The sequence below is a fragment of the Dipodomys merriami genome, unplaced genomic scaffold (genome assembly GCF_024711535.1).
Source record: "Dipodomys merriami isolate MVZ:Mamm:240054 unplaced genomic scaffold, mDipMer1.0.p SCAF_24, whole genome shotgun sequence".
Taxonomy (NCBI): domain Eukaryota; kingdom Metazoa; phylum Chordata; class Mammalia; order Rodentia; family Heteromyidae; genus Dipodomys; species Dipodomys merriami.
This window is the reverse complement of record NW_027203826.1, coordinates 4,922,743-4,938,322: the sequence shown is the minus strand read 5'-3', so window position 1 is coordinate 4,938,322 and position 15,580 is coordinate 4,922,743. Positions and strand designations below refer to the sequence as shown.

Here is a 15,580-nt window from a genome sequence, read left to right as displayed (position 1 = left end):
GTGCTTTAGTACAATGGTGGCAGGTTCCTTTGTGTGAGGATATCTGGCTATTAAGTATAATTATGTATGGGTAGACACATGTCAGTAATAGTGCTTTGTTACTGACCTAGAAACTTAATTGTTCCCTTCTTTTGAGCTTTCAGTATTAAATGTAGAAATCACTCAAGGGCAAACAAATTGACAAAATTGCAGTTTTAGAAAAGAGAATATCAAACTGTGGTCTTGTGTTTTTTTTTCTTTCATAGCAAGAAGTGATGGAGAAGTATGAAATCTATAGAGACTCAGTTGACTGCCTGCCTTCATGTCAGCTGGAGGTGCAGCTGTATCAAAAGAAAATACAGGACCTTGCAGATAATAGAGAAAAATTAACCAGTATCTTAAAAGAGGTTTGTATTGTGTGCAACTTTTTATGTCTTTATTTTGTAATAGCTTACTATAGTTCTTTGGATTTGATTTCACTTTTTGTTACTATTTTCTTAAAAGAAAAACAGGACTATTCTACAGAATAATATGTGAGGCAATGTGCCAGAGAATAAGACACTTTTCTTTTTTAAACACAGTAATCACCAAGACCTATTTTAACCTTCAGATGACATGAATATGAAATTAACTCACATGGTGTAATGCCATATCTATTTTGAAAAGTGGTAATGGATATTTAAACTTGTTCTCACATTTAGGGGTGGTCCTGTATAATCAGTATTCATTAAGTCCCAATTTAGTGCCTAGCATTATAACTAAAGTTTATAAAAGATATTCAAAGTTTGGTACATGGTTTCTGCTTTAAATAATGAGAACTAGTGTTGTCACCGTAGCTCCTCAATCTAGAAGTTCACAAATCTTTTTTAACTTCTTTTAGCTTCATCTTAATCTAGATGATACCCGGGATCACTACATTATATTTGGTAGTAGTTGCCTCTTTTGAGACATGTATGGCTTAGGAAGTTAACTGCCCAACATTCTCTTCCTCCCTGTTGTATATCATCCTTTCATCTGCTATCAAGAGTCAGCAGGACAGAGATCTGCTTTTGTTTCCAATATCTACTCACATCCCTCAACTCAAACCTCTTGCTGCTTCTCTTATAGTAACCTTCTCTTCTAATCCTTCTGACAAAGGAGCATGATAAACACTTTTCTTATGCTGTTTCTCTGCAGCCCCAACACCTCCCTGGTATTCCTTGTGTCCTCATGTGTAGTCTGTGTTTTGGGCTGGGCTTTTAGGACTGGAACAGTTGTATGTATCCCATTTCAAAGTTGGGTTTTACTACAGCTTATCCTAGAAAATACCCTTTCCTTTTGTGTAGAAATCCTAACAAGTTGGTATTGACTATAAACATTTCTCATAAAATACAGAGCCTGAACTTGGAGGATCAAATTGAAAGCGATCAGTCAGAACTAAAGAAATTAAAGACTGAAGAAAATTCACTCAAAAGACTGATGATTGTAAAGAAAGAAAAGCTTGCCACAGCACAATTCAAAATAAACAAGAAACATGAAGACATCACACAGTACAAACGGACAGTAATTGAGTATGAACTTATTTGCATATTTTAGAATATTAGAAAATAATTAGGAAAAACTAATACATTTTTCTCTTTATCAAGTCAAATCTACTCTACTTGCAAAAAGATATTTCATTTGTCCAGATTTTCAAATGTTTTAGTTACTAGTATTTTTTTTTAAATTTTCTAAATATCACAATTCCATCTCCTTTGTATTATTCTTCAAAAGGATCCTGGTGCTACTACATACTTCAGGTCTCTTTGAGACAGTGATTTAGAGATACAGTAGATTGAATCAACTGGTATGTCATAGCAGATCCCTTGAGTTAATAGCATTTATTCTAAGAATAAGCCTTGTTCTCAGCTAAGATTGCTTTGCTAAACTTCCTTGGTTGGTATCTTTTTAGTCCTAATAAGGTGTTATAACAATGCCTGTCACAGGTATAGCTAGGGCATCATTCTTCCAGTCCCTAAGGAAACATGAGGCACACCATGCAAAGCCATGGGTGGAAACATAAGGTTTTGTATTTATTGCCCAACTGCCTTGCAAAAAACTGTACTGAATTACAGTCCCATTAATATTATATAAATATATATATAACTGAAGAAATGCAACTTAAAAACGTTTATACAGAATAGTTTTTGAGGGCTGGGAGTGTAGCGCAGTAGCACTTTTGTAGCATATGTAAGTCCCTAGGTTTGATCCACAGCACTATGAAAGAAGGAAGGGAGGGAAGAGAGGAAAAGGAGGAAGAGATCTGAATGAAAGAGTTCATTACATATTGTGATTTGACTGTGACAGTACACTTTGGGGTTTCTATCTGTCTTTTTTCTGTCTTGTGAAAAATTTTAGGGTTGTTAAACATACTGACTCATTACTTTTGGAACAAAATCAGAGTTATATATTTGTCTTTTTTTTTTTTTTTTTTTTTTTTTTTTTTTTGTCGGTCATGGGTCTTGAACTCTGGGGTTGGGTGCTGTCCCTCAGCTCTTCAGCTCAAGGCCAGCCTTCTACCGCTTGAGCCACAGCACCACTTCCTGTCCTTTTGAAATGCCTAGGAGGTGTTATCACTATCTCTTTTTTTTCCTTCCTTTAGGGATTGCAATAAAGTTCAAGAAAAAAGAGGTGCTGTCTGTGAGCGAGTAACCACAATTAATCAAGAAATCCAGAAAATTAAATTTGCAATTCAGCAACTAAAAGATGCCACTGAAAGAGAGAAACTAAAGTCCCAGGTAAGTATGCATTCATAAGAAATTAATTTCATATAATCTCATGAGCTTAAAATAAAAATCGTATCACCTCCACTATGAAAATTGTCAGTTCTATGAGATAGAAAATTACCCTATGGGTTTTTTGCTTTTATTTTTTATTTTATTTGCATTTTATTTTTGCTTTTATTTGCTCCCATCCTGTCCTGTTAGCCTTTTTTTTTTTTTTGCTTGCCTTTTTCCCTAATAACACAAAGCCAGAAATCATATTTCCCAGTAAATGTTGTTCCATAAAGATTCTGAATTTATTAGTTATAGTGACTTAGATAGTGATTTTAAGTAATATCCTTCTGAAAACTTTCTGCATCATTTCTCCTGATAAAAAGATCTCAAATACTTACTAACATTAATGTCAAATCTCTTTGAGTTGTTAACTAAGGGAGACAGAGCTTTAAATTGGTCCCTTTGTGTTATAAGCCTCTTAATGTCTTTATCATAATTACCTAAAATTACTTTTTGCTTATTCAGACTATATCTATTTTATTGCTACATAAATAACCTTAAGTAATGAGCACTGGCATCTTTTGCATTTTTGTCTTTCAAAATCACATTACAAACACCGAACATAAAATGTGTATCTGGTAAAAGGACAAATCTTTTTAACTACTGAAGTCTCAAACAAATAGTCTGTTCTTGATACATTTACTACATCTCCATTCTTTCCTTAACTTTTGAAATTTGATTTATACTTTCCAGAGTGTTTAACCAGAATAATTGTCTGAATTTCTCTACCAAAAGTCACTAAAAATAGCCACTTTTTATTCAATGCCTCTGGCTTCCTTTTCCTCCCTTTTTTTTTTACATACCTTAACACCTTAGATCACAATTACTGAAATGCCCTGATATCTAATGCTGAAAGACCATAGTAGAAAATCTCTTTACCTATTCTCAGACATTTTGATCCCTGAGAAGAGTACATTGTAAGCAGCTGCCTATGGATGTGTGGCTACTGAACATTTTCTCAGAACTATTCCGAAAGGAAAGAAGAGAGGAATGGAGGAAGGGAAAAAGGAAAAAATGGTTGTGATTTCCCTTGGCCTGCCCAGTTCACCATTGTGTTGCTTTTTTTTTTTTTTTCTCTTCTGTTCTTTCTGTATTCCAACTACTTTTTTTTTCTTGCCCTTTCACTGAATTTTCTATCTGTTCAATGAGAGAGACTTATAACTAAAATCAACACGTTTAGGTGTTACCACGTGGACTATGTACAGCTAATAACCCAGTTATAAATGCATTCGTTACTAATTACTAACTCAGACTTCAGGTATGTTACTGCTAGATTTTTACATAAATTTGGTGATGACAGCAATCTTGTGTTGTTAACTTTTGTGTGTCATGTCAAACCAGGCCTAGAATGGTGCTTTATATGTCATATGCTTTCCATAAATTCACTGAGAGGTCATCTGGCACAGCATGTCTTGAAGCTGGCTGTATTAGAATTTATTGAGGGATTTTTAAATGGGCACCACCACCCCTAGCCAAACACTTCCAGTGAAAACCTCTAGCAATGGAGCCTATGAATCTTGATAGCTTCTGAGAACCCCTTATTTTTCTCACGCTTCTTAACTGAATTATTTCCTCATCTACAGAATATAGTGGCTTTTGAAAAACATTGATAGAGTCTCCTTAATTGTTGTTTTGCTTTAATTTTATTAAACTACTGGAGTTTGAACTTTAGGCCTTATGCTTATTAGGCAGGTTCTACTACTTGAGTCACACTTCTAGCTGCTTAATTGTTTTTAATGGAGTAGAGGTCATATCCACCCTAGGTGTTCCGCTTCATCTGCAGTTTTCAAAATGTCATTTCTCACTTCGAATTTAAAATACTCAGTTGCTTTGTACTGTTGAGCCCAGATCTTTTCTCTGACACAGATCTCCCCCTTCTACATAATAACCCCTCAGACATCCGAAGATAATGACCATTGGTCCTTTCAGTCTTTTTTAATTATCCCAATTGTCCACTTCCTGCAGCTTAATTTTCAGATTCCTTACTAGCTTGTCTACTCTCTTTTCCCCTCTGTGCAACACTTAATAGTTGTTTTTTTTTAATTAAAAAAAATGTAGAGCCTAGTGCTAGAGCCTAGTGTAGAGCCTAGTCCTCCAAAATAGTGCTGGGACCAGCCTGAAAACACAATGCGTCTGTTAATGAAGCTTAATGTGGGTTTGGACTATTAGCAGCTTATTTCTAGCTTATGATCAAGTGAAAGACCAAGTTAAGATTTTTATTTTCAACATTCTTTTTTTTTTTAATTTTTTATTGTGAAAATACTGTACAGAGGGGTTACAATTACATGGGCAAGATAATGAGTACATTTCTTATCAAGCATTGTAGCCTCCTTCTTCGTTTCCCCTTCCCATCCCTTCTCATCCCCTCTCCCCCCCAGCCCAGCCAAAGTTGAAAAGTTCGTTTTTCAACATAACAACTTGTACATCTCATTGTTGCAATGGGTCAACCTGTATCCCTAGTTAAACGATTGTTTTTGCCCTTCCCCTCCACAAATTATACCAACATCAAATACAATGAAACCAGGGGTTATACTGTGGGGGAGGGACATACAAAGCAACAAAGAAATAATCTTATAAATGTGTTAGAAACACATGCATGAAAGAAAAAAACATTAAAATACATATCTAAGGGTTCATTTTCCTAACATCACATTATCTGACCTTTTCTGCTTGACTCATACATATACTAGATATTGCAAATAAGGGAAACCATGGGACCTATGTTTCTTTGGCCTGGCTTACTTCACCTAATATAATTTTTTCCAAGTCTTTCCATATCCTAACAAATGGGGCAATGTCATTCTTTCTGATGGAGGCATAGAATTCCATTGTGTATATATGCCACATTTTCTTGATCCATTCATCTACTGAGAGGCATCTGGGTTGGTTCCATATCTTAGCTATGGTAAATAATGCTGCAATAAACATAGTTGTGCTGGTAGCTTTAGTGTGGCCTTGTTTGTGATCATTTGGGTAAATGCCTAAAAGAAGGATTGCTGGGTCATAGGGGAGCTCTTTGTGGAGTGTAGTATGGAGGTTCCTCAAAAGACACAACATTCTTTAATATCAAACCAGATTTCTAAAATCTTAATAGCAGTTTAAATCTACCATCACACTGTTTCTTTCTGTCTCCTGCACATCTGACCAATATGCCTTTTACTCTAAGACAAAAATGTTGACTTTGTCTGGCCTCTTTCCTACAATGTATTTTTTCCCCTTTAGAGTAGCATAGACTCATTAATCAAACTCCTAAGGTTGGGGCTGGGAAGGTGGCTCAGTGGTAGAGCGCTTGCCTTGCATGCTCAAGGCTCTGGGTTCGATTCCTCAGCACCACATAAGCAAAAAGAAAAAGCCGGAAGTGGAGCTGTGGCTCAAGTGGTAGAGCGCTAGCCTTGAGCTGAAGAGCTCAGGGACAGCGCCCAGGCCCAGAGTTCAAGGCCCCACGACCGGACCCAAAAAAAAAAAAAAAAAAAAAAAACTCCTAAGGTTAATTGTTCAGCTTGCTCAGTTGTTCTCAACTACCTCCCCAATCTTACATTGAATAGCCATTTTTTTCATAGTAGCAGGAAACAACTGTAAGTATTTCAGTGACATCAAAATATTTTTTGTCAGAGAATTTTCTTTATCTTATTTCTTTCCATCCTCCAAGAGAAGGAAAAATGTTTATGTTAACACTGCCAAATCATTCTTTGTGCAACACCATTGGATCATGGTGAGCATCATATTCATTTTCTCATGATTTTTTTGTTTGTTTTCAGAGATATAATCATCCTACTTTTAGTTATACTGACTGCCTTTTTTGATAGCTTAAAAAAATCTGTTTTCTGATCTGGTTCCTCAAAAATAACATTTGCAAAATCATATTATCTTTCTACATCTCTCCTCATTTTCTTCCTCTTCCCCTATTTTTTTTTTTTTTTTTTGGTCAGTCGTGGGGCTTGAACTCTGGACTTGGGCGCTGTCCCTGCACTCTTCAGCTCAAGGCGAGCACTCTACCGCTTGACCCACAGCACCACTTCTGGTGTTCTAGTGATTTTTTTGGAGATAAGTCTCCTGGACTTTCCTGCCTGGGCTGGCTTTGAACCATGATCCTCAGATCTCAGCCTCCTGAGTAGCTAGGATTATAGGCACCAGCCACAGGCGCCCAGCTCTTCCCCTATTTTTTTTCATCATATTTCTCTGTGGCATTAGCATTTTCTATCACAGGATTTAAATTTTGGACCTGCTATAGGCAATCCTAACCTTCAGATTTACCAAGTTAATATGATGATTTCTTTTTTTACTCAGTGGCACTATTCATTCATAAGTCACCCTTTGTATTTATACATTATTATAGAATTTTATAACACTTGTAAATTGCAGCAAAACTTGTTGCATCTCTCCTTTGATTTCAATTTTTCTGCATCAGATCTTCTCTGAATACTAAGTATTTCCAAATTTGTTCTGTTAAAATGTCACTCTTAATGCTGCACTTTCTTGTTCAAGATAATACCTTCCTGTTTTCCTACAGTTCCAGTCAATATTTCAACAGTCTGTGCATCTGCTTGGTGTCTGGATTATTACTTTCTCTGAGTCCTTTCAGATATGTTTAGTTTCTTTCTTCTCTCAAATATTGTAGCATTTTAGTCTATTTCAAATAACCTTGATATTTGCTGTCCAGTTGGGTAGCTACTAGCAAATGTGACTATTTAAAATGGAAATAATTATAATGAAATAACACAAAAATTTAGTTATCAGTGCACTATCTACATTTCAAGCACTTCTAGGCTGGTTTGGTTTATTTAGTTTCCCTCCATTTTATTATTGTATTGTGTACTGTGTATTGTGTGTTAGGTGATGCATTTAAATATAAACCTCTGGGATAAATGATGACACTGAGAATATGAAGCTCATTCATTTTGCATATTTGTAAATTTTCTAATTTGAAAACTAAGGCAACTGGACCAACGCTATCCAACAGAACTTCCCTCAACACTGGAAATGTTGTAGACTGTTTAGTGTAGGCCCTACTAAGCATATGTGGCCAATGAGTCTTTGACATGTGTCCAGTGTGACTGAGGAACTGAAATTTTTTTTTTTTTTTTTGGTCCAGTCATGAGGCCTGAACTCTGGGCCTGGGTGCTGTCCCTCAGCTCTTCAGCTCAAGGCTAGTGCTCTACCACTTGAGCCACAGCTTCACTTCCGGCTTTTTTCTTTTTGCTTATGTGGTGCTGAGGAATCGAACCCAGGGCCTCTGGCATGCAAGGCAAGCGCTTTACCACTGAGCCACCTTCCCAGCCCTGAGGAACTGAAATTTAATTTGACTAATATTCCATTAAATTAGCTATATTCCATTCACTAACTATATATATTCTCTCTCTATATATATTCTATATATATATAGAATAGAATAGAATATAGAATATATATATTCTATATAGCTAATGAATCTATATTAGATAGCAACAAAATAAATTAACTGTTATTTTGTGGGGGGTGCGCCCATGTGCAGTCAATGCTCACTACAATCAATGTCGGGTCTTTGTGGCTACTTGGCAAGTGCTGCATTGCTTGGGGCACAGCTCCAGCCCTGTGCTTTAATTTTAAGAATGTTTAAGTCCACTGAGGCCATTAAAGTAAAACTCTTATATTTGAATGATTGTCAACTAGGGTTATAAAGTTCGACTTGCATATCAAATTTAATTGGAAATTCTAAAATAGGTAGTATTGGTCAGAGGTCTGATTTGTTATCAATAACCATCTTGTGAGGGGAGCTCAGGGCTTCAGATGTTTGTTTCCTCGTGCATGTGCCCTTGGAATTGGGCTTTGCTATTGTCTTTATTTATTGTGCCTTTGTCTATATGACTGGCTCTATGAGAATATGTTTGTTCTCTGGAGAAAAGTGTTCCTTTGGGTTGCTGGAAATAGTTGACTGATATATTTCCAGAATGTATGTTCTTTATTTAGCCACACTACCCTTTGATAGTTTCTCACAAGCAATGTCTTTCTAGTTTATTCAGCTTTCCTTTTAGTATTAATAAATGTATGCCCCAGTAGAGGTAGGAATCTAAATTGATCTGTAGCTGCTGACTGTGATGATTTTGTTTCTTTAAATGGCCTTCACACAAGTTACGATGTAACTCATTTTTGCTACAAGTTTTAAGAAATTAAGTTTTTAGAAATGTGTGGTTTATGTTCCTAATTGTTCATGTTTTGTCACAGTTGTAGTAATTTGATACTAGCTTAGATCTTAATGAATTGAAACATATTTATATATTTTATATTAGGATTTAATAAGTTGAATTTCTGAAGCATGCTTGAATTTTTGAAGCATGGTTAGCCTAAAGCAGATGTGTGTATGAATACATATCACATATGTGACTATATATGCATAAATATATTTAGATATGTATATGTAAATTGTATATAAATATTTAAGTTCTCAAATTTACATACATGTTGAGTAGTAGACATAATGGGATTTTTTGAACACTATAAATACATACTATATTGAATTATAATCTGTTAAATTTATTCAAATCAGGTAATATCTGTACTAGAATAGAAACAAAGATAACAGCCAGAATTATAGGCTTAGGAAAAATTTAATAGGAGAGATAATTTAAAATTTCCCATTTTTCTTACCTCTCTGGGCAAAAGCTGCTGTGTTATTTCAGTAGTGTACACAGCCTGTGACTTCGTAGTACCACTCGCTCTTCATTGTATCATGATCTGAGAACCTTTTTTGAGGAAAATAGGTAATAAAAAAAAGATCAATATTACATAAGTATGAGATGGAAGAAAATATACGCAGGCCAATTTGTTTCTTGTTTTATTTGGTCTATAAAAATAGCTCTGCTCATTTTTGTTTTTGTTTCTGTTTTATATTGTTGGGTCATATATGAAAAGTCATTATTGCTTATTGTAAAACTCCTCATAAGTCTACTAAAAAGACTCTAGGGATATCAAATAGTGATCAGGGTCCATTGCACAGATTATGTTAATCGGAATGTTTTCCAAGGTTCACATGGTAAACTTTGTTCCTTGATTAATTGTTGTTATTGTCTTGGATCCTGGCCATTATGGGATGTCCCTGCTCTGCTTTATCTAAGTAGTGGACTGTTTTGATGTGTTTATGCAGCCTCCTGCATGAGTGTTAGTACAAGTAAGCAAGTGCGTGCATTTCTGCATGAAAGTTTAGGCCCCTAATTAGTATAAATAAATATGAGTTAAACTGCTGGAATTTTTGTGACCCATTTCAGCCAAGGCTTTTTAATGGAATGATTTGTACTCCACCTCATTTCCATGTAGGAGATATTTGTGAGCTTGAAAACGGCTTTGGAGAAATACCACGAAGGCATTGAAAAGGCCACGGAGGAGTGTGCCACCCGGATAGACAAGAAGTCAGCTGAGCTGAAGAGGAGAATGTTCCGAATGTCAAGCTGACAACACAGGCTACATGGCTTCTGCAAATAGTCTGCCGGCTTTTCATTTCTATTGGGGAAGAGAGTAGTTACATGGAAGCTAATGAAAGATTCAGAAATACCAATAATGTTGGCCCAATCAGTGTTTATTTACCCTCATTTTATAAGGCTTTACATTTAATGTGGACTTTTTTAAATTTATAATTAAAGCAACTTTCATACTTTTCAATGTCTCTACTTTGCCACTTATTTATGCATTGGTTGGAGCAAAGCAGAATAGTTACCTTAGAGATACATTTTTTGAGCCTTGATCTTGGCCCTGAGCATTGTGGTTGAGCTCTCCTTGGATTCTCAGTCACAGAGCTTTATTCTGCTTCATAGGTACAGTGACTATGAAGGTCTCCAAAGGTTTAAGTTGGGGCATCAAAATTTCAAATTTCATTTGTGTAATACCAAAATCTGCAACAGTGGAATAGTTACCACATGGATGCTGTGGATTGACCTGGGGGCCTTGCTCATACTACGCTATAAACAGCCCTTTGGTGTTTTAAGAAAGGAGCCCCACTGTGTTGCCCAGGCTGGCTTCAAACTCATGAATCTCCTGCTTTTACTTCCCATGTACTGGGATTGCAGATGTGTACCACATCATCCAGCTGTAATTATGAGGAAGAGGAAATGTGAGTGGTAGATGTCCATTTCTTCATCAAAACCACTAGTATTTCCAATTCATTCACGTCTAGAATAGATGTGGTCAATACTTGGTGCCCATTATCCCTGAGTATTTGCTGTCCTGGGAATTCCAAGTACTCAGAGATAATCAGCTGCTGTCAGAGGTGGGAACAAGGGTTCCAGTGAGGAGAAAAGCCCTAGAGTAGGAGAAGCAGAAGAATAAGGGAGAAAGAGATGAGGGTACACATAGAGCTTTTTCTTTGTACCCTTCCTTGCTTCTCTTTAACTAGTTGGAACTCTTAATCCATAGAGCGGTTTCATTGTGAGCCTATAAATAGAACCAGATCTCTCCTGGGTAGAAGTATGAGAGGCCTATCTCCACCATTCTCCATTGCTTGTTTTTACCAAAGTTTGAAAACTTCTTATTGAGTCTGTCCATCATAGTTTGGTCCTCTGTCTAAGTACCCAGGTCAATAAGAGTTTCCTAGTTACTAAAGTTCCATGGGTAGTTCTTTAATCTTCCTTAAAGTCTCCCTGGCCACAGTTTTTCGTCTTAAGAACAATATTCTCACTTCCTTTAATCCCCCATCTCCCCAAATATCTGTGTTGCCTCTCCTCACTGTATACTCTGTGCATCTTGAAAATTTATAAGCACTCCTAGCTTCATCTGAATTAAACATACATCCAATTAAGCTTATATACAACATTAATATTAGTATATACATGTACATCTTATAATATTTCTCTTGAATTTCAGATTTGTATTCCCAGTGGCCAATATATGTTTTTAACATTGGGCATTTTGTTGGAGTTTAATGAACTCTTTCAGAATAATATTTTACATGTATGGAATAAAGTACAGAATTGCAAAAATAATTAATTCCCTTATTTATTATAAATAGTATCGGTAAGTACCCTTTTGCCCATGTTAAATATTTACTTTTCCTCCTATGCCAGAACACCTTCCTTGTATCACTGAGTTAGTAAGAACCCTAGATGAGTGTATCCAAATCTGACTCCCATCTTGACCCATGTTGCCTTTCAGTTTTTTATCTGATGTTTACAGGAATCCTGAATTAACCTCCCATGCATAGTCACAGCAGTAGAGTATTCTAACATAAATTAGATTGTCAATACAATAGTTTGAATAAGGAAAGTTTCCCAAAGGCCATTGTACATGTTCAAGGCTTGGTTCCCAGTCCATTGTCCATGTTTAATAGCTTGATGCTATTGGAAAGTGGTAGACACTTAAGATGTGGGGCCTAAGGGTAGGTCTTCCAGTTATTAGGAGTGCGCTCTTGCAGGGGTAGTAAGAGCCCCCATTTCCCTATAGACATGAGGGAGGTAGTTTGCTGCATCACCTGCTGTGAAGTATTGCTTCACTTCCAGTACAATCAGACTCAAAACTCCAAAAACTGAACCAAACTTTTGTGTCTTCTTTGTAAGTTGATTTTCTCAGAGATTTTGGTACAATAACAAGGCTAATCGTAGTCAAATCTTTGCAAAGTGTTAGGCTTTTCAAACTACCTTGCCATACATAACTAATTCTTTAGAGAACCATGCAGCACTTTCAATTTCCAAAAGAAAGAATGACATTTCATAACTAAGACACCATTGCAAACTATGGCAGACTGCTCTACATTCTTTTCAATCACCTGTTGTAAAGGCAGACTTTTGGTTTTCACAGCTGGAAGCCAGCTTAGCCGGGAATCTGTGACTCATCTCCATTAACCCAGCAACAAAGCTGTAAGTGAAAGAATGGCTCAAGTGGTAAAGCACCAGCTTAGAGCAGTAAAGCTAAGGGAGTGCACCCTGACCCTGGGTTTAAGTTGCAGTACTAGCAAAAAGAAGAGAAGGAATGAAAGAAGGAAGAAGGAAGAAATAGAGAAGGAAAGAAGGAAGTAAGACTTGCTTGCATTTTCTCACACCAAGTATCAATGTGTATCCGGTGGTCATGCTGCTGGTGTTTTGTCACCTTTGCTTGCCTATTTTTGTGCACCAGACAGTTAAGCATCAATCAAAGAGCCCTCATTATAATCTCATTTGATTAAATAATAAACTATAACTTTTAGAAAACTTTTTTTTAGCCCCAAAGCCTTCTTGAAAATGACTTTTCAGACCATCTAACCCTGTAACATTTTTCCATACAAGGAAATTAATATTTGGAATAAACAGTATCATGTGCTTATGGCATGTGCTGACTCTGATCTCAAAGGAAATGCTGTGCAGATACAAACTTCAGCTAACTTTTATGAGTTCAACTACTTAGCTATATGTAGAGCAAATATTTAATTTCAAGTTCAACTGACATATTTCAAGAAGCTAATCCATTTTATGACAAAGCAAGGGAAATTGAAATATGCACCTCGCAGGCTGAAGTTAATACATCTGATTTTAGTTTAACAGGATGTTTCCTATTTTTAGTAAGGCCAGGAAAGTTTTATATGAAATTCCATTTTGAATTCAGGCTCTGCCACCTATTTCAATTAAGCCGGCACTCTCTCTGTGATTGAAATATGCTTCTCATCTTCCTATTCATATTGCCACCAGGGGGCATAACAAAACTTGCATAACCAATGCTAAAATAGCTATGGATTTTTAAAGTTGGCAATGTAAAAGCTGAAAATTTAAAGTGATAGAACAGCTCCCCAAAAATGTCAAGAAGGACTTTGAGACCATCTGTGCAGTAATTATTATTTGAAAATGCTGCATCAAGGATGATTCTTAATTTAAATGTGCAGTGACCTTAGGTTTATTGTCATCTAAGCTATTCTTAATAATGGGTTCAGAATGCCTAGGCTGGATTTTGTGCAAATCTGAAATACTGCATTTTCCTGAGAGAAGTATCTCGGGTGCCATGCAATGTGTAAGGGGCTTAGGAAACAAATCTGGAGCTCTACTTGCCATGGATACCGCCGTAAGATTTTTTTCTGATAATATTGCAAAAAATAAGTTCTTCAAATCCATTCTTTCTGCCGCTAGCTAGATAGCTCCAACATACATACATGAGCACCTCTACATACTGCTCCACAACTCTTTGATGCCAACGCATTTCAGGGTTACATAATAGTCTGAAGAATATTTTGATGGAAGCAGCCTAGTATAGTATAGTAGTCTTCAGACTGCAGTGTGTGCAAAATTCACCTGGGGATACTTGTTAAATGTACCACACCATCACATACTTGATTTGGTGGCTGTTTGCAGGTTGTGTATTTGAGGTAAGCGAAGTGATCCTAATGATCTTTGGGGATCATTTTAAGAAGGAACTCCTGTGAGATCATGAGTCCTTACATCCCATATGAAATAGGCACAAGAAATGATTCATGCACATCAGGAATAAGAGGAATTGTGAAACAATTAGCACCGTGTTTATGAATACCCAAACGGGAGCCAGTTTTGTTTCAGATGAGACTATTAATTGATGGCTGAGAGCCAATTTAATATTTCTGTTTTTCTTTATCACAAGCCTTTGCACATAGTAAGGGATGAATAAATCAGACTCTAGTCTGCATGACCTGAATGCAGATGCTTTTCAGAAGAAGAAATCCACTCTGTACTTGTAATGCAGAAAACAAAATGATGGACAGTTTCTATCCTGTAATGGAGAGAAAAACCAGGTGTGCTCATAAAAATGGTACAGTCTTCGTTGAATCCACACGGTGTCGCTGCTGACTTTCCTTGTTGAGAATAAGTGTGAGGAAACCTCAGGGCTCATCAGCATCTTCTGGAAGACTGAAAGAGATTACTGCCCCAGCATTTCAGATTCAATAGGTATGAAGCAGGCTCTAGGATTTGCATTTCAACCAAATTCCTGGGTAAAGCTGGTACTGCTGGACTAGGGATCACATGTAAAGAACCAATACACCAATGTGTGTGTGTGAGGTGTGTGTGGAAGGGAGCGAGGGTGTGGTGGTGGTGAAGGTTGTGGTTTTAGGTTTTGTCCCAGACTTCTAGCACGTCTCAACTTTGAAACACTTAGAAGTAACCTTGCTAAAATAAAAGAACATCATTCAGTAAGTCCAAGAGGAACCCTCTGAAAGAGCTCCCAGGTAATATGCTGACCCACCAGAGCCCACACATAGGGCTACAAGGGTCTTGACAGCTTACCCTCATGTAGCTCCTTGCCCTCCAAGGCTGAGAGTATATATGTAAAATACGTGGCACAGCACCCAGAGCCTGATCAAGCACTTTATATGTGTTAGAAAACATGTAATGAGGTATTTGATGCCAGTAGTTCAGAATGTGGCTTTTGGAGAGAAAAGCCCTTGAACCCAAGTTTGCCTGTGCTGTGAACTGGTCATGTTACAGACTAGCATTCAGCTTGGTTCCCCATTTTCAATAAGTAGCGCTTGATGGTCTTTACTTCACAACATTGTTGCAAAAATTAAATCCGATTATAAATGTAATTTACCTAGCACTCTTTGTAAGTGACTATTATTCCTAGGAAACTCCAAAGAATAAAAGTGACAAAAACAGCTGCAGCAGGGGTTATGTGAACTTCTACAGTATTTTTTAAAGTAGAATCTAACCAGAAAAAAAAAATTCATACCAGTTTCATCTGATGATATCATCGGACAAAGAGAAAAGACCCAGAATACATTGGCATTTGTAATGCTATCTCTTAAGACTAGATTTGTTAGAAGAATAAGTTGCATAAACATTATCTTTTTGAAAGTGCTTCAAAAGTAGTTACACTTTGTGAGGGAAGGCAAGTTTGTCCATATGTAATCAGAA

General features: G+C 36.6%; 1 protein-coding gene across 2 annotated transcripts in view; it reads left to right on the top strand.

The window, feature by feature from the left end:
* The window catches only part of Nuf2 (NUF2 component of NDC80 kinetochore complex), a 30,691-nt gene extending 20,285 nt beyond the window's left edge, over positions 1-10,406 (top strand). For both annotated transcript variants that reach the window (XM_070034057.1, XM_070034058.1), the window contains exons 11-14: positions 246-386; positions 1,354-1,529; positions 2,600-2,735; positions 10,065-10,406. In XM_070034057.1, the coding sequence (XP_069890158.1) occupies positions 246-386; positions 1,354-1,529; positions 2,600-2,735; positions 10,065-10,199 (588 nt within the window). In that variant the 3' untranslated portion in view covers positions 10,200-10,406. The remainder of the gene's footprint in view (positions 1-245; positions 387-1,353; positions 1,530-2,599; positions 2,736-10,064) is intronic.
* Positions 10,407-15,580: the final 5,174 nt, after the last annotated feature.